The sequence below is a fragment of the Penicillium manginii genome, assembly GCF_028828005.1.
Source record: "Penicillium manginii strain IBT 31320 chromosome Unknown utg000008l:1.0-3226943.0:1.0-3228205.0, whole genome shotgun sequence".
NCBI lineage: Eukaryota > Fungi > Ascomycota > Eurotiomycetes > Eurotiales > Aspergillaceae > Penicillium > Penicillium manginii.
In genome coordinates this window covers 446,800-472,365 of record NW_026643109.1, presented here as the reverse complement: position 1 = coordinate 472,365, position 25,566 = coordinate 446,800, and the positions used below count along the sequence as shown (strand labels likewise).

The following is a 25,566-nucleotide window of genomic DNA, read 5'->3' as shown; positions in this document are numbered from 1 at the left end:
ATGCTACATCCCAAGAGAACCATCGAATGTATTCAACACTCCTGAGCCAAAGGCGTGCTGCAAACTAGTCAGAGCACTGAATTTACAGCTTACCCTGGCCAGCGTTGGAAGTAACGCTGGAAGCAACGGTGCTGTAAGCGGAAGCAGAAGCAATGTTCTTGCCAGAGAACTTGGTCAGGAAGTCAGTGTCGCTCTGGCTGAAGGTACCGCTGGAGCCGAATCCGTTGACAACACAGGTGCGGCCGAGGGAGGCACTGCAGGAGGAGCCGGAGTTGGTGCTGGGGACAGTGAAGAGCGAGCCGGAGACGGGGGATTCAACGGGAGTGCCAACGTTCTGGAAAACGTTGCCCTCGGCCAGAACGTAACCGCCGGAGCCGATCTCGAAGGCGTGACCGCCGTTGTCGTACCAGTAGTTGTTGACGGCGTGAAGGAGGGTGTTGCCCTGGACCTTGGGGCTACGGCCGGAAGTCTTGTAGATGTAGTTGCCCTTCATGGTGACCAGGTCGCTGGATCCATCAAGGTAGATGCCCCAGTAGTGGTAACCGTTGCAAGTGGCAGACCAGTCGGAGACACCGTTGATGTAGTTGTTGGACAGAGTCACGCGGCCGGAGGACTCGGTTCCGAGGACAATGTGCTGGCGACCGATGCGAGCAGTCTAAAGGAATGTCAGTAAATAGGCTCCGGAGGGACATTAATCGCTGAGGGACATACGGTAACGTGGTCAATCCAGACCATGTCGCTATCGTCGATGGTGATGGCATCACCACCCCAAACGTACTTGGGGTTGATATCGGTGATGGCAATGTTCCTGCTTTGGGTCAGTGAGGTTCTTTGGATACTTGGCTCTATATACGCACTGGATAATGATGTTGCTAGCACCGCTAACAATACGGAGACCCTTGCCCATGATGATACCAGCAGAGCCCTCACCAATGAGGGTCTTGTCGGAGGCAACGGTAATACCGAGAGAACCGGCATTGTCACTGGAAATTGTTAGCATAGATTCCCCAATATCTGAATTCCCCGACGACTGACTAGGAAACCGAGACGGATGGCGCGGAAGACTCGTAGTTGGTGCACCAGTCGTCCTTGTTGATGGCAAGCTGACAAGCAGAAGCGGTACCCCAAGGAGCACAACCAGTGGCGGTAGTAGTTCCCTCAGTGTTTCGGAAGTCGAAGGTCTTGGAGAGAACAATGACACGGGCAGAGCTATCACCGAGATAAGAGACCAGCTCATCGGTGGTAGAAGGATAAACAGCAGAAGCGGACCCGCCGCCAGTAACGCCCTTGGCGAAACCCTCAGCTGCGCCAGAGACGCTCACGGCAGCAACGTGAGCAGCAAAAGCCGCAACAAGAGCAGTAAACTTCATGATGAGGCTGCTTTGGTAAGGTACAAAAGAAAGTAAAAGAATGAATGGAAGTGTGCAGAACTCATTTTGGGGACGAGGGCGCGAATTGAGCAACCTTTATACGATCAACGACAACGAAACAGCGGACCAGACCCATTCCGAGCCACGAGGTTTGAGAGGTTCTCTACTCCACATATCCCCCTTTGCCAGGATCAGGCCCATAATTTTGCTGTTTCCGAATCCTAACTGTCGCCGATCCGGCACCAGTGATGATACCGCCGTTATTGTGACGAATCGGAATGCCGTAACCTCATATTAGAATACATGTCTGACTCCACAATGTTGCGGAGTACGGACTAACTGCCAGTGTGGCTGGATGTATGTGAATCCTGGAAACATTTCATCAGGCGCTCTACGCCGTGGGAATGGGAGGGCGGCCACGCAGGCAAATACGCCCACAAACCCAAATTGATTAAAGTGTGCAGTAAAGCAGTCGCAAAAAAACGCCTCCTAGAGCGTTCGCTGCTGACCTCGGTGCTTGAATTGTTTCACTCTCTCACTGCCCCTGGGCGCCCCACCAGGCGCGATAGAGTAGCTCGACCCATGAGACCGGACGCTTTACTCGGTCGAGCGGTGCTCCGTGATCAGCCTAGTCCTCACTTTAATTGAGCTGTGGCTTTGGTATCTTCCAAGGATGTACTCCGCACACGCCATTGTATCCGGAATATCTCCGGACTTTCTTCGTCACATTCGACGTCTGAATTTCCTGACAAATGAGTTTGCAAAGGGGGTGTTGGTGTTGTGTGGATTGAACCGCGACATGAATTCCTCCGGCTTGGCACAGTGTTTGGAATGATCTCGGACATGTATACTCTCTGTGAAAATCAGAGTTTGCAGATCATCGGGAAATGAGGGAGCCCGCAAGATCAATTTTGCATCAATGAAAATGGGCCATAATGCGCGCACTGTGCAAATGTTGTTGACACTTTGCCTGGCGATCAAGATCGTCGGTTTACCTACTTGATGTGCCACTAGCTCCACCTTTTCGGGGGGGGGGGGGGTTCACGGTCCACTGTGAGGCTCCTTACTTAATTTTCTTTTTCAATTCTTTCCTTTTGGTCCATGCAATCTGTCTCGGAGATTATCAACTTAGCAATATAATGCTTGGTTCTAGAAAAATATCTTGGCCCACTCCTCGGTCGTATGGCCCAAAACTAGGATGTCAGCGTTTAATACAGTATCCCTAAGAATGGCGGTCAACTTTCCTATCATGCAGTAATATGCCATTATGAACTAAAGATGCTAACAGATACTAACAGATACTAAGATATATTAAAGTCTCATTAGAAGGAGATTGCCCGAGATCCATTTTAGATTCTTCATTCTTGCTCACTCCAGGGCTGCGCGAGAGGGATTGAAGATTGAACACCTGAATGGCTGGGTGCAGCAAATCGTGCAGAAAAGGAGGGCTTCGATTGGACAAATAATGATGGTACTCAGGGTAATTATGCTCTATTAATAAATAGTAGTTTTTATCATACAAGCACAATATTCATTGTAGACACGGGAAAACGCTCACGATTCTATATGATTAGTATGTTCCGATCCAGGCCTTTACATGATCACAGGCAGGTTGCGCTCCAGGTAGCCGCGCCACTCCGGGAGAGTGCGCTGCCACTTGGTGCCAGAGGTCTTCTGGAGATCCTCAATAGCACTGGCGTACTTGATGAGGGTGGGCTCCGAGAAAGCAGTGTTCAGGATGGCCAGGCCATATGGCATGCCAGACTCGCTGCCGGTACCGGCAGGCACAGTGATAGCGGGGTAACCGGCCTGAGCAGCAATCTGGATGCTCTGAGCAACATCAGGAGGAACGAGGAGGCCATCCAGGGTTCCGTTGCCGTACTTCAGGGCAGCGTCAATGCCCTCCTCACGGGTGGTACGCTGGCAGAATGCAAGAGCCGAGAAGTAAGTCTCATTCATGATGCCCTTGCTCTCCATGGAAGCGATGAGGCCATCCTGACCAGAGCCGAAAGCAGGGTGGATGCCGGGGAGACCGCCCTCTGAGCCGTAGTTATCAATGTTGTACTGGACAAGATCCTCCACAGACTTGATCGCGGTGTTGTTGACCTCGGAAAGATAATCGCGCAGGTTGTTGTAGAAGTCAACCTTGATGTAGGAGTACTCGGACTCGTTGACGAAACCGCGAGTGGTGCCATAGTCCCAGTTCCAGCCATCAGGGGAAACGATCTGCTTGTAGTGAGGAAGCTCGGTGCCGTTGATGATGGTAGCACCGGCAGACTTGATCAAAGAAACAAGCTCCTCCAGTTGGGCAATCTGCTCAGCATCGCCGAGGGCCCAGAAAGACTCCCAAGGAATACCGAAAACCGCACCCTTCAAAGAATCCTTCTTCGAGAGGAACTGAGCATAGCCGCCCTTAGGGGTCATGCCTTTCTGAGCAAGAGTGTAGTTATCACGAGTATCGACACCATAGATGGCATCGAGGGCGTAGACTGCATCACGGACAGTCTTGCCGAAGGTTCCGATAGTATCCTGGTGGAGAGACTCGGGAATGACACCAGCACGGGAAGTCAGACCGACAGTAGGCTTGATGCCCACAATGGCGTTTCTCTGGGCGGGGTTAATGACTAGTATGGTTAGTCTTGAACGTAAGCTAACAAGTTGAACTTATATATTGACGTACCACTGCCATCAGTCTCGGTTCCAAGGGCGATGGGGATCAGATTAGCACCGACAGCAACACCAGGGCCCGTACTGCTACCACCGGGGTTGACGGTGAAGTTATAAGCGCTGCGGCATTGGCCACCACGAGCAGTGAATCCCTCGGAGTAGTTGTTCGAACGCATATCGGCCCACTCGCTCAGGGCGCCCTTGCCCAGAAGAAGGGCACCAGCCTTGCGCATACCGTGAACAACGTGGGAGTCACGGGGCACAACACTGCCCAACAGAGCCCAGCAGCCAGCGGTGGTCTCCATACGGTCCTTGCTAGCAATATTGTCCTTCACAATGAAAGGGATACCGTGAAGAGGTCCACGGACCTTGCCATGGGCGCGCTCCTCATCCAGTTTCTGAGCGATGGAGAATGCATCGGGGTTGAACTGCAGAATCGCGCTAGGGGTTCACTGTCAGCACCACAGCTCCAACCACAACACGTTTGGGATTCCAATCCAAAAGGTACTTACTTCAAGTATGGCTGAGTCTGGTGAATTCGGTCGAGGTAACACTGCAGAAGCTCGACACTAGTAAAAGTGCCGTTGCTCAGCTGGGTTTGAATCTCATCCACGCTAGCTTCCTCCAGCTTGAACCCGTGGCAACGGCGCATCGGGAACAGCGAGGCGCCAGGGGCACCCAGACGAGGGAAGTCATAGGTATAAGGATCCTCGAGGATCTGAGACGCGACCAGGTGGTCGACCTTTTCATGGCGAGTAGCAACAGCAGTGCCAGCCAGGGCCAGGCCGCTCACGATGGCCTGCAGTAAGGGCGACATGATAATGATGATGATGATGATATGTGGAAAAGGTTAGATTAGAGAACCCCACAAGATAAAAACCATGTGGCAAGAGAAGCGACGATCTCAGGGGAGCTTTGGGTTTTCATACACGAGAGTAGAACCTTCAGGGTAGCACTCCGTGGATCCCTTGACTAACGAGTATTAATCGCGAGAAGCCGTTCTCCTATTTTTTTGCGACTAGCTCCTAACCATAGCTCTGGAATTCTTCCTTCGGTTGTTCTTCGGTGTTCCCAAACGTCTCTTCACGACCGGAATCATCGGCTCTCCGATGTGCTAAAGAAGAGCTAAGTGGCTTTTTACTTGGATTGCCAGTCCTTGAACAGCCAATCAGGAAGTAAGGGCTATATCGCTGTCCTTTTTAGCTCCGACTGCATGTTGATTAAGAACTTTAGCGCGGTTAACCTTGGTAGAAAACGTTCCCTCCTGCCTAATTGTACATAGTTCCGTCGCTCAAATTCTTCAAAAAATAAAATCTCCGGTCCACCATGGTCGACCGACGGATCTTGCCCGGTTTTATCTGGGCTCGATCTCGACCGATCCATCTCCACTTCCGCCACACTCCACGCTGACTGGTCGACTGAGGTCCTACACAACAATTAGTGTCGAATCACCGAGCTTCTGGTCGAAGTGGGGTTCGCCATTACGCATGAGAAATTTCTAGCTTGAAAATTTATATTAATTTGTGTCTACATACCCCGTACAGGGCGTCGGTTTCGTATAGCAAACTCTATGATATAGTAATTCCTCAATGCCATTTTCTCGATAATATTCTCGAATCCAGAATCCCATGGTATCATAGTCTGAAGCTGCAATCTGTATATCAAGTAAAACGAGTCTTGGAACCAGTGAGGGCAGAGAGGGTAAAGCCTTTTCAACCATGAATTACATACCTAGGTACTGCCATTTCATCCAGACGGGCGTGTCCGGGTGGTAGAAACTTCCACTCGTGGTAGAATTGAGTTTGGAACAGAATCACATTCGGATCCACCGGTTCCTTGAGATCTTAGTCTGGGCATATTTTCCAGCCTGTACTTGCGATCTCCTGTTGGCTGCTCATATCGACGATGGTTCTACTTATTGAACAATCGGACCCGCCTGGCCGCGTCCACTTTCCTCTACAGCCAGAAAAAATAGAAGCGCTTTTATTACCCGATCCTCGGCGTTCATTTACAATAGCGAGAATTCCCCTCACCATACACTCGTTTTTTCTCCTTTGAATTTTGCGTCAAAATCAGTCTGTCATGACTGCATGAGTTTGAAATTGATCATGCCAACATTCTCTTGAACATGACAATTCCGGCCGATATCCTTGCTGCAGATGCAGCAGGGTCCATTCCTAATGGAGTCTCTCTTTCATATCTCGCACAGTCCCGCGATAAATCTGCCATTGTGGGCATTATCTTCATGGTCTGCCTGACTGGAGTGCTAGTGCTTCTGCGTCTTTATGCACGGTTATTTCTAGTCAAACAGCTTGGCCTTGACGATGCGCTAGCAGTTCTAACAATGGTGAGTCTGCAGATCATGCGCTATGCACGTTCACCCGCATTGTGGAGCAAGCCATAAAGCGGGACAGGCGCTGTGTGCTATGCATACAGACATCGACTAGATGTCATGGAAGAATGAAAGCTAACACGGCTTCGAATTACAGCTGTTTTACATTACTCTGGTCGCCCTATCCATTGTTCTGATAAATCTGGGAAGTGGCCGTCACATCGAATATATCCAATATGTCCTTCCAATGTCGACCGTCCGCGAAACCGAAGTGCTCGATTTCGTCGCACACATCATCTACACAACAGCCCTTTTCCTTTGTCGTCTCTCCGGTCTGGCCTTCTACTATCGACTCTCCGCGCGCTACGGAAAGCTACACACAAGCGTCCTGGTCGCCGCCCCATTCCTCTTCGCCGCATATCTCCCTCAAATCTTCCTTTTGATATTTCACTGTCGACCTGTTACCGGCCTGTGGCCGTATGAATGGCAATCCGAGCCCATCGAATACAAATGTCTCTCGTGGGGATTGGTTTACTCCGTAAATTCGGGTCTTTCACTCGCCTGCGACGTGATGATGTTCGTCATTCCAGCCATTCTGATTCATCAGCTCCACGTCTCCAAGAAGAACAAGATCAAGCTTTCCCTGGTCATGTTCCCCGGTGTCTTGTTAGTACCTGCTTATTACTCCTATCATTTAAAAAAAGCCCCAACTAACCCCCTTCAGTGTCATCGTCATCTCAGCAGTCCGCGTCTGGCTTGTCGTCAAAGGCCAATGGGCCTCCGACGGCAGCTGGGCCTACAACCCCATGCTGTGCGTCGAAAACGCCGAGGTCGCCAGCACCCTGATCGCACTTTCAGTCCCGGCATTGAAGCCCGTTTTCGGAAGTCTCTTTTCCCATCTGACCGAGTATACATCCAGCCATACCCGATCTCGATCCGCAGGAGGCCGACTCCGGACTCACTCCAAGCACTCCAAGCCCATGAGTGGCGTTGGTTCCAACACGCGCGACGATCGACGACTGCTGAACTGGTCGAAGACCGGCAATGATGATTATGAGATGATGCCGTCGGAAGTCTCGGTCTCCCGTGATGCTCCTGGTGGTTCTAATCCGTATAAGTCGCCTGGTATCAAGGTGACCAATGAGATCGATGTCTCGCGGGGGTCAGAGAGGCCGCCTTCGTCGCAGCAGACTTCTCGACCTTCGTCGAGGAATACATAGACTCGTTCAAGTTTTTTTTTCCTATTCGATAGACTAATATATAATAAGAATTAAAAGTTATTCTCTGTGAAAAGTGGCATGTTCTCGATCAATCTGCTAGGATATAAACTCTAACCCCGCGCGCATTAGTAACAAATTGATTCATCTGCACGCATGGCGGCCGCAGGTGGATCCTGAATTCCTGTCTCGTCCTGTTTCACGGGCACTCTACTCAGTCTTGGCTCGCACTTGGATCCTCTGTTGGGGTATAGCTTCGCTCTTCGGGCTTCTCGGAGTTGTTTCAGCGGTGATCTGCTGCCAAGCCTATCCACTATAAACTACAAATGGTTAGTGTGTTGCATTCGACATGGTCGATTATCAATATATGCTGACCAATTTCCCCCAAAAACCCCTTTGGCCCCAACGCCACGCGCAAAGGATGCTGCCATTGCATCATGGTCAAGACCGATGGATCGGTGGATGTTCATATATAAAGAGCTCTGGTTTTCTCTTGCAACAGTTGTAAAAGAGAGATCCAATCTCAAGTTCAAGACCGGTATAAAGTACTTCTATTACTAGTGTTACTGTCGCCAATTGCACGCCAACCCCATACATACTAGTATATTTCCGATCACTGCATCATGACCCTCAAATATTTGGTGACTGGAGCCACTGGTGGCCTCGGCAAACAAATACTAGCCTATCTGGTCGCCAATGTCCCCGCATCCGAGTACGCAGCAGCATCATCCAATGAAGCCAACCGCAAGCGCTTCGAAGACCAGGGAATCGCATTCCGAGTCGTGAACTATGACGACCCGGCCGGCATGGAAAAATCATTCCAAGACGTGGAGAACCTGCTCTTCGTGAGCACGAACACCTTTGACGTCGAGAAGCGACGGAAGCAACACCAAAGCTTCGTCGATGCGGCGAAGAAAGTAAATGTCAAGCATGTACGTTCGTCCGCACTTGATTACTGACTACCTAGCTACCCTAACCCTCTATCTACAAATATCCGAGTCTAATATATATACTCTACGCCAGGTCTGGTATACGTCCCTTGCCTTTGGCGGATTCAGCTCCGACTCCAAGGCGACTGTTCAACAAGCTCATCTCATGACAGAAGAGATGCTGCGAGAGTGAGTAAACGAGCCATCCTGAGCCTCCAGAATATCCGCTAATGCCCGAGCAGATCCGGCATCAACTTCACCTCCGTTCGTGAGGGCGCATACACCGACGCCTTCCCAGTATTTATGGGATGGTACCCGAACAGCTCGACCGTGTACCTCCCATCAGACGGGCCGGTGGCATTCACCCTGCGCGACGAGCTCGGCGAAGCCACGGCACGACTGATGGTACGAGGCGGGTACGATAAGGAAATCGTGCTCCTGACAGCGCAGGAAACCATCACCTTCCGTGAGATTGTGGATCTGATCAATGAGACAACGGGTCGCTCGGTTCGACTGGAGATTGTTTCACCGGATGATTTTGTGAAGTTCAAAGCTGCAGATGACGAGGGAGGCAAGTCGGAAGCATTCTTTCGGTCGCTTTTAACGTGGTACGAGTCGATTTCGAAGGGAGAGGTCGGAACGACGGATCCGCTCATGGCCGAGTTGCTCGGGAGGCCGGTGGTCGGGGCTCGGGATGCGATTCGGGGACTGTTGAAGGAGAGGGATTATGAGTGGCATCAGAACTATGTCAATCGGGGGTAATGGTAGTAGCATAGATAAGCGAAGTATGGAGTATGAAGTGTGGGAGGAGGTGTGGACATGTGCCGATAAAGAAGGACGGCACCGAGGCTGGCAGTTGGAGCAGTCACGGTACCTCCGTCACGGGGTACCCGTCACGGTATTCTTCGGCAACGGCAATTGCCCAGGATTCCGTGCATATTATTTACTCAATTACATAACATATTATAAGATATACTAAAAGTATGTTGCAAATAAATCAGGATTATAGCAAGATCTAATATCTAATTTTTAATATCCTCCCTTAAAGATATCTATACCTATGCTAATACTATTCCATACTTCTCGGTAGTATTATTATACCGGGCAGCCGTGTCCGCCCGAGCGAGTGACCATTACGCATCCCGTGATTGGCCCAAACACGCTGAGTCAGCTACCGACCAGCAAACCCGAGGTTAGCAAAGTGGAATCTCCTCGACTTCAATTTGCCCTTGACCTTTCTGTGTGGTATTGGCCTTGTTTTCCCCGGCTTCTCTCGTCTTTGACCCTCTCCCCTCCTGTCGCGGTGACTTAGCCCACACCTTTTCGTCCTATCCGCCTCTCCTCTCCTGCAATTCCAATCTCCAACAATGGCCTCCCTCCGCTCCACGTCGCGGCTCTTCGCTGCGTCGCGGCCCTTCTTCCGGCCCGCTACCTTCGCTCGCTCCTATGCGACCGTCGAGACCGGTACTCCCGCCGAGCCCCCGGCCAAGATGAAGGCCTTCAAGATCTACCGTTGGAACCCGGATACCCCGAGCGAGAAGCCCACCATGCAGACCTATGAGCTCGACCTGAACAAGACCGGCCCCATGATGCTCGACGCCCTCATCCGGATAAAGAACGAGCAAGATCCCACCCTCACCTTCCGCCGCTCCTGCCGTGAGGGTATCTGCGGTAGCTGCGCCATGAACATTGACGGTGTCAACACTCTGGCCTGCCTGTGTACGTCTCCGATCCCCCTCCCCCCTTCTCCCGCTTGACCGAGTCAACCCGAATCTCGCGCAATCAATCCAACTGGGAGAACAGCAATCGCTAATAGCAGACACAGGCCGTATCCCTACCGACACCAAGACCGAGTCTCGCATCTACCCTCTGCCTCACACCTACGTCGTCAAGGATCTCGTACCGGATATGACCCTTTTCTACAAGCAATACAAGTCCATCAAGCCCTACCTCCAGCGCGATACCCCCAGCCCTGACGTGAGTGACCCTGCAAAACTACATCAAACAAGACAACATTGTCGAATATCGGAATTCGCAATATGCTAACTGTGATATGTAATAGGGTCTTGAGAACCGCCAAAGTCCCGAGGAGCGCAAGAAGCTCGACGGTCTCTACGAATGTATTCTCTGCGCCTGCTGCTCGACCTCATGCCCCTCATACTGGTGGAACAGCGAGGAGTACCTTGGCCCCGCCATCCTGCTCCAGTCTTACCGCTGGCTGGCCGATTCCCGTGACGAGCGCACCGCCGAGCGCAAGGCCGCTCTCGACAACAGCATGAGCGTCTACCGTTGCCACACTATTCTCAACTGCACACGGACTTGCCCCAAGGGCCTGAACCCTGGTCTTGCGATCGCCGAGACCAAGAAGATGCTGGCGCAGTAAAAATCTTGGATATAAAAACGGAGTTGGACTACTTTCCTTTCTGTCGAATGTCTTGCTAGCCGCTTTCCCTACCTCTCTCTCCCTATGTTTTTCTATCTCCCTTTTCCGTCTTGTCACTTTTACCATGTTACTTTTTTTCAACTTTTTTTTTCAAGCCTACTACGGATGTTTTCATAGGTGTAAATTGTGGTCATTTAATTTCTTCTAAGAATGCATTGGTGATCCATTGACTGAAACTGAGACTTGAAACTAAACTTGGGGCGTACTGGATTGTGAATCCTGTTTTGACGGTTCATTCGGCTATATGCCCGCTTCCCGTTGCCACAGTAAACCGTGATATCATGATTCAATTGCAATCGAGAACAGCCATCCTTCAGCGCTAGTGCTAAGATCAGTTCTTCTAGACTAATTCAACCCCAGAATACAATGCTTCACACCCAGATTTCTTCCTCTCTACTACAAAAGTATATCCTCTGTTGTTCATTTTTCCCTTCAAAAGCGTCACGGCTATTCGCTTTGCCCGCCGATCCCGATCGGCCTGGACTCTTGACCGTCAAGACTTCCGGCCCAAAAAGGCTCTGCGTTCGATTCTGCTCGCCGTCATTTATTTTCAACCCCGTCCGCTGTTTAATCCGGATTGACTTGATTCTGATTGGTGGTTTGCCTACATCCTGCATCGCGCCCACCAACTAGTTCCTTACCCCTCCTGTGCATGTAATGTAGGATCGAGTCGGATTTCTATTCCACCTAATTATGATTACCGTGATATCCACCTCCATTCATTGAAGGAATGGCTGGATCGACCTTGATTGGTTTATAGTGTGATCCTTCAGCACATCGGACATCAGATGTTGGGGAAGAAGGGCATCCATGCACACTGTGCCCCGTTCATGGGTAATGATACCACTGATCCCGGCCGATGACGCGTAGATATTTGGTACTAATCGCAGTCTAGGCTTACTACTGCATACTGTGCGAAGTTTCTAGCTAATCCCGAACCTTGATACTATGTCTGGATAGGCAAAAGTCATCATCCAGGATATCCTGGTATGAAATTTGCTCGTAGAAACACGAAGGCAATGCCGGGCCTCTCAAATTAGCAATTATTATCATAATGACATTGACATCTGATAACCAGGAAATGAATCCACCACTAATTGACTCCCCTTTAAACGGGTACCTTCTTCTTCCCCCCATACCCCGCTCCCCGGCTTTCTCTTCCCATGGTTCACTCTACAAGCACTTTCCATAATAGATGATGTTGATCCCTGCCCTATCTCAATTCTCTCATTGTGTTGCGTCAATCAAAATGGAATACACTCTATTATTTCCTGTCCTAGTGGCAGCACTGTTACTGATCGTGGCAACTCGTGTAGTTGTTCACCGTCTTTATACACACCCTCTAGCCGCATTTCCAGGCCCCAAGCTCGCAGCTGGTACATTTCTCTACGAATTCTACTACGATGTCATCAAAAACGGGGTATATATCTGGGAAATTGAACGTATGCATAAAAAATACGGTACGCTATACCCAAATTCGAGACTGAAATATCAATCCTCGACCCCTCTGACCAAAACCAAACCCAACACAGGCCCAATCGTCCGCATCAGCCCCAGAGAACTCCACATCAAAGACCCATATTTCTACGAAGAGATCCACGCCGGTCCATCCAAGAAACGCGCCAGAGACCCCAAATACGCCGTCGCCTTCGCAGCACCATACTCCCTCGTCGGCACGATCGGCCACGAGCACCACAGACTACGACGCAGCTTCGTAAACAATTTCTTCTCAAAGCGCTCCGTCACAAATCTAACGCCTGTAATCCACGAAAAAGTCGACAAGCTCATCCACCGATTCGAAACCGCCTTTGCGAACTCCACCGTGCTCACTTTGCAACTTGATTTCGCTGCCCTCACGGCGGACGTTATCACTCACTACTGCTATGGCTGGGCACGCGGATATCTCGATAACGCGGATAGTTCGAAGAGCAATGATCTCGTTGACGCTGTGAACGGGCTCATGACTATGTTTCATATTAACCGCTTTTTCCCGTTCCTGAGTAAGATAATGCTTGCTGCGCCGCCGGCTTTGGTCCGTTGGCTTCAGCCTTGTATGGCGGATCTATTTGATATGAAGGCGCGCTTGCGAGATCAGGCCAGGTATACTCTCGAGAAAAGGGAAAATTTGCATGATGTGAAGGTGAAAGAAGAGAATTATATCTTTGATGCGTTGACTGGGCCTGAGGTACCGGATGCTGAGAAGACACTTGATCGATTGGAGGATGAGGGGGCGTTGCTTCTTGGCGCTGGGACTGAGACTACGGCGAGGGCTATTGCTGTTTCTATGTTTCATGTCATGAGTAATGCAGAAGTAGGGAGGAAGTTACTTTGTGAATTGAAGACTATCTTGGAGACACCTACTTCTCAAGCTTCGTGGTTGGAGCTCGAGCAATTGCCGTATTTGGTGAGTTACAGCTGTTCATCCTATTTGCATTTTTTTTGACTTGCCAGAAGAGAATGACTGATTTGCTTCAACTAAATAGACGGGTGTCGTTAATGAAGGTCTACGTTTGAGCCATGGCATGACATCAAGACTAGGTCGCATTTCGACAAAAGCACATATCCCTTACAAGGGCTGGATTATTCCAGCAGGGGTTAGTAAAGTCCTTTCAATTATTAAGTATGGTCGAACTGATCCATCATCCCTATAGACCCCAATCAGCCAATCCAATTATTTCGTCCATATGGATGAGACCCTTTTCCCTGATCCGCACAGATTCGACCCCGAGCGTTGGGCACGAGCCGCAAAAAATGGAGACTATCTAGGGAGGTTTATCGTGTCCTTCACCAAAGGCAGCAGACAGTGTCTGGGAATGAAGTGGGTCTTTATCTTCTTTATTCCCTTCATCTTTACTTACCTCGCGGGTTTCAGTTAACAAATACTTAGTCTTGCATATGCAGAGATATTTCTTACCTTGGCTCACGTTGTACGTCGCTTCGAATTTGAGCCGTACGAAACTACCGTCGATAATATCTGTGTCTACCGTGATTTAGGTATTGGGTGTCCTAAACGGGGCCTGTTTGACGTTAAGGCCAAGGTGAAAGCTATTATAAAAACTTAGGTTCTGACTATCTCCAGTTTTGAGGAAACTCTCTCTAGCTCTGTGGCTTTATCTCGTATAGCGAAGATAATACTCGGGGAATAATTCGTGTTATCGATAGTTTTGTGGGCTATTGGGTGCGTGTTATCGCTTTCCAGTACTAGCGGAATTCAAGAGGGACTATTAATTTCAGGGATCTTGGCTGCGAAGTGTGACCCTAATTTTGTTTGTCAACAGTTATAGATTTACTTTTATTGGCACATGAAAAGTTTCAGATAATGGTAAAGGCAATTCTATCGTTACTTCTAAATACTCAATCTCAATCCGGATCAGACATAGCGCTATACAATGCAAAACTCACCTTCCAGTGGTACATCTTCGATGTCAAATCGTAGATCCCAGTCTTGACCAACCTCGGAGATGACAGCAATTCTCCGCACTCGCTTCACGCCCTGTCCAAACGCACCAAGAAGAAGGTATGCCACGGTTTTACCAATTTTGGTACCAAGTAGGGCGTCACACTGCGGTTCAGTATATTCCCAACTTTCATAAAACAGGTCATCACGACGATCACTAGATATGTAGTAGTTCAAGCATTGCTTGGTGTCATCCTCAGATAGACCAGTCACGAAAACATACTTCAAGGTGTCAAGCGGAAAGCTATTCTCGTACACAGCCTTCGATATCTCCGAAATGTAAGGTTCATGCTGTCCATCAACGACCACAAAATCCTCCTGTGGTCTAAAAACCCAGGATATAGATAACATACCTAGACCAACAAAGCCATACCACTCCGTTGCGGGGGTCTCTACGTCATCTTGGTGACTGCGGATACTAACCTTTTTGTACAGGGGCCGTTGCTCGCCTGTGTTCCACTCGGTCGGAAGACCTCCAACCCTGCGGATAAGTAGATTCTCTCTCAATGGTAAACACTTTGGTATGATGCAAATTATCCAAGAAGCCTGGTCCAAATCACGAAGTCTTAGTGAGGACTGCCGGATCTTGCGCTCACCAGTTTTCGAAGCTTCCATCCATTGTCGTAATTTGCGGCCCTTGGCTTGCCACGGAGGGAATCGGTCCCCCTTAACCAGTTCATTAGAAGCCATTTTCCCTGATAACCTGAGGTCCTCGGTGGCTGTTAATCGGTCAGTACACTTGAATCTGTTCTGAAACCTGGGGCTAGTCCGGGTACAGATTCAGAGGACCTTGTGAGTGATAGAATGCCGGTAGTATGGTGGGCTACTCGAGGGAATTATATACCTATTTATTTGAGATGAAGTGCTCCTGAAACTTTAAGGTGGCACTCCAGGGCCCACAATACTTGGTAGTGTATTTTTGATGCTCTAACAATGCTTTTGTTGAACAAAGACATATGATTCAATTGTGCAGAACAAAGCCGGCATCAGCGCATATGTAAAGAAAGAAGATATGAGAGTTGATCAGCCTCAATGATTTTAAAAATAGACTCTATCTGATTAGCCTTCAACTGAGCCTTTGCTCTAGTGATACTCGAGATAAAACCCCCGGTTGAATTAGTACTGAAAAGATATTATTCGGAATAACTAGCCAGCGGATCTGATATGTCAAGGTATTTGGCGTCACTCAAGATGAAACAAAAGAAAACCAGGGAAATGGTATGAATTTCTACTAAGATACCATCCATTGCAAGCCATATTCGCGAGTCCACTTGTATTTGTTCAAAAGGATGGCTTGTTATCACCCAGAAAATCATTCCAAATATTTACTTCGGATATATACTACTACCTAGGTAGTACTTTCAAGTTATTTAACTGATCCATGAATGTTAAGTCAAAGAAGAAGAACAAATAGTCAGCTCCTCGAGAGACAGAAAGAGAACCATGAAAGAATCGAATGATGAATCTGTTAACGTGTTTCACCACCGAGCCGCCAGCCCCAAAACACATAGTAGATATGATAAATTACAACTTTATAACTCAACAACTATTTCTATTTAGAAGATTATTTAGATGTGTAGTGTTCCAAATAGTATTACTAAAAGATTTCAGATTATAGAAATGTTTCTATACTATACATATACATTAATCTCTAAGATGTATAAATTACCAGGTATACTTGTAACATCACTGAATAATTATCTAAATCAATTTCATTTTGGTTATATTATTCTTTACTCTAAATAAACCTTAAATTATGAGTTATAATAAAAAAGAAAAGTTGCGTTATTGAGATATTTGAAGTTATCATTTTCATATTTACTGCATTTCATGGGGCGGGAGTCTCGGTGGTGAAACACGTTACTCGAGGCCACATCATGTCTAGTGGCCTATCATCACCTTTTCCTCAAGTCTGACGTTGCTCTATACTAGGGACTCTGAAAAGGGTGGACCAAATGCCCAATGCAACTGCCAACATTGCCAGCAGGACAGGTTGAAGAACGCTCACCCCCTTCGCTTGTGCGATGGCACCGATCATGAAGGGAAATATAGCGCCTCCGCCCATGGAAAATGCAGCAGCAAATCCAATAGCTGCTACATGGAGGTTCTTTGGTAGAAGACGCGTCGCAACTACCACAACGCCCGGAAATATGGTTCCCAAAAAGAAGCCGACAAGCGACACCGCCACCGCGGAAACAATGAATTCCGGGACAAGCCAAAAGATGAGCTCGAGCGCGATGGCACAAAGAATGTAGACCGTTATCGCCAGTTTCTCGCCAATTCGAGGCGATACAAAGCCTAGCACGAATCGACCCATTGTGACGCCAAGCCAGAAGCCTGTTTCTGTCATTCCGGATGCAAAGGCACTGCCATGACGGACATCCGTCATGAACACAACGATCCATCCTCCAATAGCCACTTCTGTTCCTCCATAGAGGAAGAGGAAAACCGCGACAATCCAGGTGACCTTGTACGTGAGAGCAAGTCGGGTCTGGTGAAGCGCTCCTCCTCTAACGGTAGTGCCAGCGCTTTCCTGTCTATATTTAGCTCCAGTCTCGGTCCAAAATGCACATGAAGCGTAAAGAATTTCAAGAGCAGCGGCACCGGTCTAGATACACGCGTTAGGTTAGTCTTTCGTTTTGCGTGGGCTCTTTCCATGACGGGTGAGTGGCTGGGAAGGGGGTGGGGGAGCGGAATGTGAATACCATAAGATAATAGAAGGAGTACCATGGCCAGCCCGCCTTTGAAATCAAGCTCGTCGCTACGAGAGGACTGATTGTAGCGCCCACTCCGTAAAATCCATGAAAAAATCCTAGGACTTCGTTTGAATTTGCCATGTTACCAATCCACACGTTCCATGCGGCGTTTTGAACACCACTCCCCAACCCCACAAGAATGTACATTATCACCAGCACTGGAAATGGCGGGTGAACAGATATAACTGCGAATGTGAGTAGATGACATGTAGGTCCGATGATGGCAATGCCTCTTCTACCAAAACGATGGTGGATTGAGTAGCTCAAAATTGCGGAAATAACATAACCGAAAAATGGCGATAAGAAGACCAGCGAAATGACAGTATAGCTTTTCTGATAATAAGATTCCAGCTGTATTATTGATTTGCTTTGTTAGCGTAGATAAGACAAACATTGGTAAGTAATACGAACAGAGGAAATAATGGCACCGTATGCGGCATCATTGGCACCCATCACAAATGCACACCAGCACGTAGCGGTCAACCGCCATATCATGGTCTTTGACTCATTCCATCGCGGAGAAATGCTAACAGCATGAGATGGTGGGGTCTCGTCTCCGGAGTATGTGGGCGTTCCAATAGATTGTATGTCTTCCACATCGACATTTTGGTCTTGGCGGGAGGCTTCCGAGGTGTCTGTTGCTGGAGCTATCGTTATAGTAGCCATTTTTGAAAGTATAGATCGGCTCAGTGATTCTAGCAAGATCTCAGGCTGTGGAGGATGACAGATTTTCCAAAGCGGGGAGACGGGTCGGCATTTCGGCTAGTCGTTTAGCGGGCGGCTTGAGCGTTACTTCCAAGGTGCAATGTATTATATGTCGAGTGATTTGAATATACCTACTACCTAGGTAGGTAACTTTGGAGCCTTCAGATTGAAGTTGAAAGTGCTGGCATAATTGACAAGAGATGGGATCTTGAATCTTCTTCCATTGGACATGTAGCAAAATCATCGTCCTCGAGGGCATTTTGGTATTTTTTTTTATGAACTTGTCTCATTTGACTTCTTTCCGACTCTCCTCTCCGGAGCAATATAGAGCTGGGCCTGGGTGCATATCAATACGGCAAGGTACTAGTATTATCAGAATAGAAATGGAGGAATTTCCAGCTTAATTGCACGAGTAGCTCAAATAGTAATAATGAGAGTGGTGAATGTGCCCAGATGGGTGGTAGGTCATTGCAAGTATACTGGCTATCGATGACCATGAAGCCTTGGAACTTGAAACTAGCCGTTTTAGAATTCTCGGGTTCTTAGTCAACTACTAGTAGTAACAACCGAGGCTTCTAGCAATACTACTAGTAGGTACTAGTACACAAATTATTTCAAATTGAAATACTTCAGGTTTTTCTGAAAGTTGGTTCAAGCCCTGGAGATTAAACAAATTTAAATTAGGTACCTGCCTAGGTAGGATAAATACCTACTAGTAAGTAGCCTTCAACTTCCATTGGAAGTTGAATTAGAAGTTCAACCTCCAAGGCTTAGTACCTAGATAGGTATCAGGTACTAGGTAGTAGGTAACTATTATATGTTTTCAAGTCTAGCCGCCCGCCCGGGGGTGATATTTTTTAATCTAACCTTAGAGCGTAGCAAAAACGTTGGAAACTTGTACAAATGATTATGATCTCGATTATTGCAGTTTATTTTTATTTTAAACTCAAACTGAAGAGAAATTGACAAAAAAAAACGACCTCGGGATACGGAGGCGAGCCAATGTAATGTCAGGTGCGAAACACCGTGCGCAAGATCGATGCCCGCCTGATAAGTACAAAATAATATATATCCAAGATAAAATTCAAGTGTAAGGAGGTTCTCTGAGGCGATTAAGTATCAGTCTGTTTCTTGATATGGGATGAGTTGCGCAATTATTGACTGTAAATTGGATCCATCTAAACATCCATCATTTCCTACTGACCAAGAAGTTGATCTTTTGGCAGCGAGATATACACACCGACAGAGCCACCAAATACAAAGGTGAAACCAATTCCAAAGCCAACCTCGGAAGCGTCTCCCAGAAGCTTGGTTGAATTCTTTGGCTGTGAGGTGACCTGTCAGATCTCAGCTGTCTCAATCAAGGAAATTGTGGCTGTTACATCCGAACGGATAGTAAGTATGCAGAAGGATTTCGCGCGTAGATCACAACAATTAGACCGCCGGTATCAACTATGGATTGCAAAAAAGGCAGTCAGAGATGCAGTGAGAATTTCACCGATGAACTGGGGCGGGTCTGTATGATGGGTGGCCGGCGGCGCAAGGGGGAGGAGCCAGGGCAGCCAGGGTTGCCAGGGTAATGGACTCTCGCGTGCCTGAATATCCCTGCGTACTACCTATCGTTGAGAGGAGTCATTACGGGGAAACTCTCAAAGGCTTTCTGAATTGAAGGAGGCGGAAGGGGCTTACTCCTGGTGAAGGGCTGAGAATAATATCGCTCGTTGAGCAAGAATTGAAAGACGGTCGATTTTCATAGATGGGCCATGGGACTACATAATATGATGACACAGTGCATTCAATTCCCACGAGGGTTGTATCCATGCGTGGCTGAAGCCTGTAGCTTCATGCGACGACCAGCCTCATTCACCGTAATCTATATGACGCTATCGGGGGGGCTCAATAGCATTGAGAACATGAACCGGCCACCTGGAAGAGCGTGGTCTCCATTGAATATGAGAGATCAATGTGTCTGCCGCTTTTCCAACCCCCGATTGGCTTCTCGAAGTAACTTTATGGCCGATCATTCCACGGCGACCAACCATAATTGCGGTAAAGACTCCGGAATCCAACCATCTCCGCTGGGTTTCCATACCTTTAGGCCCTACCTGCCCCTTTTGCTATGCTACACTCGTCATCGGGGCAAGTGATGCTGATCTTTATCAGTGCGCGTGCTCCAAGGTATAAGGCATGGAAGACGCGGCAGACCAAATACCAAAACATAGTGAAGATCAAGAATCTAGCGATCTTGACATAAAAGCCATTACATCCCTTTCCCACGAATCGAAGGGCAAAGTTTCATATCCGACCCAATACTCTCATTTTGATTCTTCCTGGTCAAGGCCAAGACATCCCAAGCCATAATGCATCCATCCTACGTTTCCCTGGCCATCATGGCCGTCGGTGCCGCCGCTGCGCCCTCCTACCCCAAACCTGATGGCCAGAGCGATCCCTTCAACACTTTCCCCTTCATGTCTGACACCAGTGCTGCCGTCGAAGATGATGATGGGATGAACAACCCCGTTCCTGCATACATGGAGGCTATGCAGATCGCCGAGTCCGCCCAGGCCGGTGATTATAACTCGGCCCCGGCTTCTTCTCAGTCTTATCAACCCGCCCAACAGGCCCAGGAACCTGCTCCCACTTTCCAACAGGCTCCCCAGGCGGACCCGGCGCCCACTTTCGAGGCTCCTCAGCAAGCAGCAGCTCCTCAGCAGCAGGCGCAGGCTCCCCAGGAAGAGGCAGCTCCCCAGCAAGAGGCAGCTCCCCAGCAGCAGGCAGCTCCAACTTTCCAAGCTCCTCAACTGAAGCCGGAGCCCACTGTTCAAGTTGTTTCTGAGGCTGCTGCACCCCAGCCCACCCACATTGTGGTAATCAAGCCTGATGTGGTGGCTCAGCCTCACTCGCAACACAGCGAGATCCCGGCAGCTGTCTCCAACATTGCTCCAGCTCCTCTGTCGGATCCGGTGCCTCCCATGCAGATGCCCTCTTCTACCCCGGTTGTTGATGATATGCCTATGATCTCCGAGGCTCCTATGATATCTGATATTGAAATGTTCTCCGCTGTGCCGGACATGCCAGAGACATACTCCTCATCTTTCTCCACCGAAGCTGTTGTGACCATTCTTCCCGTGCCTGAGCCCCACCACAGTGTGATGTCCTCCATGGTGCACTCAGTTATGCAGACTCCCATGTCCATTCCCGAGGCCAAGGCTAAGACATCATCAACCCACTCCATGATGATGCCAGTCTTGCCCAAGGAGACCCACTCGGTCATGATGCAGCCCACACCCACTCACCAGATCATTGTTACCATGTCCACCAAGGCTCGCCCTACACACTCCGTCTTGATCCACGAGCAGCACATGTCCTCGAGCCATGTCCACGCAACTCCCTCCAGCTCGGCTTCAGCCTCTGCCACTCCTTCCCCAAGTGCCAAGGCCGCCAGCCCCCTGGGACCTCTCGGTGAAATGTTGGGAGGACTGCCCATCCTGGGCGGTCTCCTTGGCCGCCTCGGCGCCTAAACTCGCTCCTGAGTACATAGGCAAGCAATCCTCTAGCTGCCTGTCAATCTTTTATTCTGCTTTTCTTGTCCTTGGATATATTTGGCAAGGAACTCGTGGCGCTTGGTTTATGGGCTTCATTGATATCCAAAGAAACTATTTAATGAAAAGGGCGTTTTGGGGGTAATCGGGTTTTTTACCACTTCTATTTCTTCGCTAGTAGCCTGGATACAAATTCAATATTGAAAACAAAAAAAACCAAGCGCTGTAACATGCATAATCTCTTTAATCAAGGGTATCTTCCACCAGAGCCCAACCTATCAATACATCCCTCAACTGCCTCCTGCATCGCATTCGTAGTCTCCTCCAACAGCGTCGTCAGCGGCACCTTGCCAGCCTTCTCCTGCTGAACCTTAATATAAGGATTGTTCAAGACCTTATTAATATTGATCTTGGACACGCCACAATCAATGCACTTTTGAAAGATCTCCTGCGTAAATGGATCCGCACCGTGCAGAACCAACCGCACTTGTTTCCCAACAGCCTGGTTGATAGACTGAAGTCTATCATACTCAAGCTGAATACCCCTTGGCCCATACTCGCCATGAACATTTCCAAAGGCAGGCGCCAACCAATCAATCCCCGTATCGACAAATTCCTGACTCTCCTCGGGAGTAGTCAACAGGCCCTCCAAATCCGCCGTGTCCGCAACCCCATCTTCTCCACCCTCAATCCGGCCGGGCTCCGCCTCAGTGGCGATCCCCCGCGCATGGCAGTACTCGACCAATTCCCGCGTCAGCGCCAGATTCTCCGCCTTCTCGTAGTGCGACATGTCGACCATGATACTGTCGAAACCGCCCAGATCCGCGGCGTATCGGATGATCTCCGGTGTCTGCGCGTGGTCCATGTGCACGGTGACGGGGACCGAGGCTTTGCGCGCGGCTTCGGCGGCGGCGTGGACGAGGATGCCGTCCGCGTAGTGCACTGCCCAGGGGAAGAGGAGGATCATGGCTGGGGAGCGCTTGGCTTCGGCAGCTCGGACGGTAGCTAGAATGCCCTCGACGTTGTAGCAGCACATTGCGGGTACGGCGTAGTGGTTCTCGGCAGCATGGTCGAGGATGCGCAGGGCGCGGTTGTCGGTGAGAGGCATTTTGTGGGAGGGGTATAGTGTGGAATGTAGGAAGAGGTGAAATTGTAAGTGTATTTTGCGACGCGGGGGCTTTTAAGTCTGCTTTTCCTGTGTGCTTCTGTTTAATGGTCATCGTTGTTCTGTCCGAGTATTGCGATAGTCGCATGTTGTCCGAGTCCTCGGAGATGGTCCGAAGAACCCCTCGTTACGTCAAACCCACCCGAGCGGATTGTAAATCCGGTGTGGGGATTTTCCCTGGTTTCATGGGACCCTGGAACAATAATTCGAAATTTCTGGGCGTGGGTTGTTGTTCATGGCGAGTCGGTTTGTGGGGGAACGGCGGGGCGAGAGAGCGAGTGGGAAGGAAACTTGAAGTATCGCCGAGTGGGGGAGATGCGCTGGCAGCCACGATTTCAATTGACTACGAGGAGGTGATGAGAGGAGAAATGTAGGGAGTGAAGTCTATTTGAAATGAAAACTCTGAATTTACACAAAAATGAAATAGGATATCTATACTATTTGCCAAAAGTCTTGATCACAATGGTGCTACCCATAGCACCGAGACCGTGCCTCTTCGCCATAAAAAGCTGATTCAACGCCGCATTTCCTAGGTATAGCGGGCAGTGAAGATCTCTGGCCTTTTGTACACCCTTCTCCAAGCGAGCGATAGCGTCATCAAGAGATTCGGAGTTCTGCCCGACCTTGTCCTCAATCATTTCCAGGCCCTTGGTCATAAATTGACGACTGGCGCCAGCGGCATCACTAACAAGGGTAAAGAACTGCTTGAGTTCAACGTTAAGGTGACGTGCAAATCCAATGGCTTCGGCAGCGGCGACAAGGTTAGTCAACTCCATTACATCGAGGACCAACTGCAAAGCCTCAGCTGTCTCCTCGGCAGACTTGGTGGAGGAAACCTTTGTAATGGGTTCCTTGTAGTATTGGCGGACCATCGAGGAGTCATCAACTGGGCCATAGTCCTGCAACAAAGCAGAAAGATAGACTTGCTCCGCAGTTGTGCAGAGGGGGGTAGGAAATTTGTTCTGGCGGGCAGAAGTGGTGATGATGCCCTACTCAATTCGATTAGTATTTCGAAATTTCGCAATAGACTGTATCGGAAAATAGATTTGGACTTACCACATCCTTCAAGATAATAGTCAGAGCACTAGCACCAGGGTACCAGTCCTCCTCCAGCATACGCTGTAAACGGTTCTCATGCATCCAGGTATGAGAGGCAGAAGACTTGATTGCCTCAGCAGTCTTGACAGCGTCCAATCCCAACTGTGCAGCAAAGCCTTGGGCCTCGCTAGCACCCAAAATGTGAATACCAGCCAGGACCTGGTGGACCATCTTCATGTTGCTTCCAGCACCAATGCCACCGGGCACCAGGTATAGCTTATCGGAATCAGACATCTCCTGAAGTAGAAATCGGCCGCTCTCTAGAGCAGAATCCGATGCACCGGCCATAATTGACAAAGTTCCATCCGCAGCGCGCTTTGCGCCACCGGAAACGGGGGCGTCAATAAACTGGATGTCGCCGCGACCGATCGACTGTAGCTCAGTAGCGACAGACTGGGCGTATGAAGCTGGAACAGTGGAGCAGAGGAGAAGGGTGGCATTTTGGGGAAGAACTGTGCATAGTAAATGAATCAGTGAGCTGGAGGAAATAAAATGATCGGGATAGCGACAAACTTACCAGCAACAATACCATTCTCGCCAAAGAGAACGGACTGTGCCTGTGGCGCTGAGGCGACCATGCAGACATAGTATTCCTTATCTTTTGCAGAATCCTGCAGCGATGAAGCCGGAATTCCACCGGCAGTCTTGAAACGATCAATCGAAGCGGGGAAGACATCGAAGCCGTGAACGGGGTAGCCCTGCTTCACCAGGTGGGTGGCCATGCCAAAGCCCATGGCTCCTAGGCCGACGAAACCAACAGCAGGCTTAGACATGTTGATTGATGGAGGAATTATATGTAGAAAGAGGGGGAGAGTATTTAGAAAAGAAAGGAAAGAGAGCAGCTATGTACAAAAACTTGATGGAGAAACGTGGGGGTTTTGGGGTTTATCTGGAGATGCCGCGGTGGGGGATCGGCCCAAGTCCGACCAGCCGAGTTCAGCAACGGTTGTTTTAGCCAAGGGCCAAGGCTACGATACTGGCGAGGTTACTCGGGTAAATTGGGTAAATTGGGTCTACAGCTTAGATACGGGTATTGCTCATCAAGGATGAATGAAGATTTCTGCGGAAAATGAAATAACACGGCCTTGTCCGATTATCCGACACTCGGTAATTGTCGACTATCCCCTCCGACGATCTGCCCAACAAAAATCAATAGACATCATACTATAGAGAAAGCTATAATTAGGTTGAACTATTCGATAGTTCTGTATACGACACGATTCTTTACTCACAGGATTTCCCGGGGTGTCATGAAGAATCCAAATTCCTCTAGTTCAGAGTCGGGTAAACCTAGCTCGTCAGACGAATATGGGGATACATCAGATATCTCAGTGTGTACGAGTAGAGGCTCTTCCTCTTCAGTCTGTGTGAGCATATTAGCTATTTGTTCTAGGATTTCCGTCTCCAGGGTCTCTTGTTCAAAGGCGTCATCCTCAGAATTACTACTCGAGATCACTGAGCAGACATCGCTCAAGCGATGTTCCGAGGAAACTTCAGAAGAAACTAACGAAGAATCAGCGATGGAATTTTGCTGGGAGAAGAATATTGGGAGCGGTCTCATTGGATATTCCAATCGAATTTTTCTATGATCGTTGTTTTGCATCATTCTCGTCCTCATTGCTCAAGGATGACTTACTAAGATCACCGGAATCCCCTTCTTCTGTTTCCGGGTTAAACCGTACTGCGAATTCAAAGGGCGGGATATCTGCCTTGAAACCTTCAAGGGGCTGAGCGCTGCCTCCAAAGACTGGCATAGGATCATCGATAGATGCTGTGAGTAAATCATCCCAGCACCACTGGCATAAATCATCATTTTCAGGAATAAGATCATGATTGATATCAAGTGTATCGCACTGGACGAATTGTCCAGGCATAGAACGGATAT

The 25,566-nt window shown here is 49.0% G+C and overlaps 12 protein-coding genes across 12 annotated transcripts; 5 read left to right on the top strand and 7 right to left on the bottom strand.

Moving 5' to 3' along the window:
• Positions 1-82: 82 nt before the first annotated feature.
• N7533_010824 (polysaccharide lyase family 1 protein) lies at positions 83-1,370 on the bottom strand (the record flags this gene model as incomplete). Its single annotated transcript, XM_057107474.1, has 4 exons — positions 83-655; positions 712-808; positions 858-983; positions 1,036-1,370. 4 exons carry the CDS (start codon positions 1,368-1,370, stop codon positions 83-85), a joined length of 1,131 nt encoding a protein of 376 aa, XP_056954852.1.
• A 1,593-nt stretch (positions 1,371-2,963) lies between these two features.
• On the bottom strand, positions 2,964-4,854 carry N7533_010823 (putative amidase; the record flags this gene model as incomplete). The annotated part of the gene is made up of 3 exons (XM_057107473.1): positions 2,964-3,994; positions 4,051-4,478; positions 4,550-4,854. 3 exons carry the CDS (start codon positions 4,852-4,854, stop codon positions 2,964-2,966), a joined length of 1,764 nt encoding a protein of 587 aa, XP_056954851.1.
• A 1,311-nt stretch (positions 4,855-6,165) lies between these two features.
• Positions 6,166-7,589, top strand: N7533_010822 (uncharacterized protein; the record flags this gene model as incomplete). The annotated part of the gene is made up of 3 exons (XM_057107472.1): positions 6,166-6,384; positions 6,527-7,035; positions 7,094-7,589. The coding sequence occupies 3 exons, from the start codon at positions 6,166-6,168 to the stop codon at positions 7,587-7,589; spliced, it is 1,224 nt and encodes a 407-aa protein (XP_056954850.1).
• Positions 7,590-8,209: 620 nt separating this feature from the next.
• N7533_010821 (SDR family oxidoreductase) lies at positions 8,210-9,277 on the top strand (the record flags this gene model as incomplete). Its single annotated transcript, XM_057107471.1, has 3 exons — positions 8,210-8,518; positions 8,610-8,704; positions 8,758-9,277. 3 exons carry the CDS (start codon positions 8,210-8,212, stop codon positions 9,275-9,277), a joined length of 924 nt encoding a protein of 307 aa, XP_056954849.1.
• Positions 9,278-9,882: 605 nt separating this feature from the next.
• Positions 9,883-10,898, top strand: sdh2 (succinate dehydrogenase iron-sulfur protein subunit SDH2; the record flags this gene model as incomplete). Its single annotated transcript, XM_057107470.1, has 3 exons — positions 9,883-10,234; positions 10,341-10,492; positions 10,578-10,898. 3 exons carry the CDS (start codon positions 9,883-9,885, stop codon positions 10,896-10,898), a joined length of 825 nt encoding a protein of 274 aa, XP_056954848.1.
• Positions 10,899-12,207: 1,309 nt separating this feature from the next.
• N7533_010819 (cytochrome P450) lies at positions 12,208-14,020 on the top strand (the record flags this gene model as incomplete). The annotated part of the gene is made up of 4 exons (XM_057107469.1): positions 12,208-13,362; positions 13,442-13,552; positions 13,610-13,776; positions 13,846-14,020. 4 exons carry the CDS (start codon positions 12,208-12,210, stop codon positions 14,018-14,020), a joined length of 1,608 nt encoding a protein of 535 aa, XP_056954847.1.
• A 320-nt stretch (positions 14,021-14,340) lies between these two features.
• On the bottom strand, positions 14,341-15,105 carry N7533_010818 (uncharacterized protein; the record flags this gene model as incomplete). The annotated part of the gene is made up of 1 exon (XM_057107468.1): positions 14,341-15,105. The coding sequence occupies one exon, from the start codon at positions 15,103-15,105 to the stop codon at positions 14,341-14,343; it is 765 nt and encodes a 254-aa protein (XP_056954846.1).
• Positions 15,106-16,351: 1,246 nt separating this feature from the next.
• On the bottom strand, positions 16,352-17,837 carry N7533_010817 (MFS transporter; the record flags this gene model as incomplete). Its single annotated transcript, XM_057107467.1, has 3 exons — positions 16,352-17,023; positions 17,121-17,522; positions 17,583-17,837. Coding segments are annotated over 3 exons (1,329 nt in total), but the record flags the coding sequence as incomplete, so codon positions are not given.
• Positions 17,838-20,236: 2,399 nt separating this feature from the next.
• On the top strand, positions 20,237-21,397 carry N7533_010816 (uncharacterized protein; the record flags this gene model as incomplete). The annotated part of the gene is made up of 1 exon (XM_057107466.1): positions 20,237-21,397. One exon carries the CDS (start codon positions 20,237-20,239, stop codon positions 21,395-21,397), a length of 1,161 nt encoding a protein of 386 aa, XP_056954844.1.
• A 268-nt stretch (positions 21,398-21,665) lies between these two features.
• Positions 21,666-22,526, bottom strand: N7533_010815 (class II fructose-bisphosphate aldolase; the record flags this gene model as incomplete). Its single annotated transcript, XM_057107465.1, has 1 exon — positions 21,666-22,526. The coding sequence occupies one exon, from the start codon at positions 22,524-22,526 to the stop codon at positions 21,666-21,668; it is 861 nt and encodes a 286-aa protein (XP_056954843.1).
• Positions 22,527-23,020: 494 nt separating this feature from the next.
• On the bottom strand, positions 23,021-24,454 carry N7533_010814 (uncharacterized protein; the record flags this gene model as incomplete). Its single annotated transcript, XM_057107464.1, has 3 exons — positions 23,021-23,572; positions 23,640-24,133; positions 24,199-24,454. 3 exons carry the CDS (start codon positions 24,452-24,454, stop codon positions 23,021-23,023), a joined length of 1,302 nt encoding a protein of 433 aa, XP_056954842.1.
• A 455-nt stretch (positions 24,455-24,909) lies between these two features.
• N7533_010813 (uncharacterized protein) lies at positions 24,910-25,555 on the bottom strand (the record flags this gene model as incomplete). The annotated part of the gene is made up of 2 exons (XM_057107463.1): positions 24,910-25,184; positions 25,318-25,555. 2 exons carry the CDS (start codon positions 25,553-25,555, stop codon positions 24,910-24,912), a joined length of 513 nt encoding a protein of 170 aa, XP_056954841.1.
• Between the last annotated feature and the right edge of the window lie 11 nt (positions 25,556-25,566).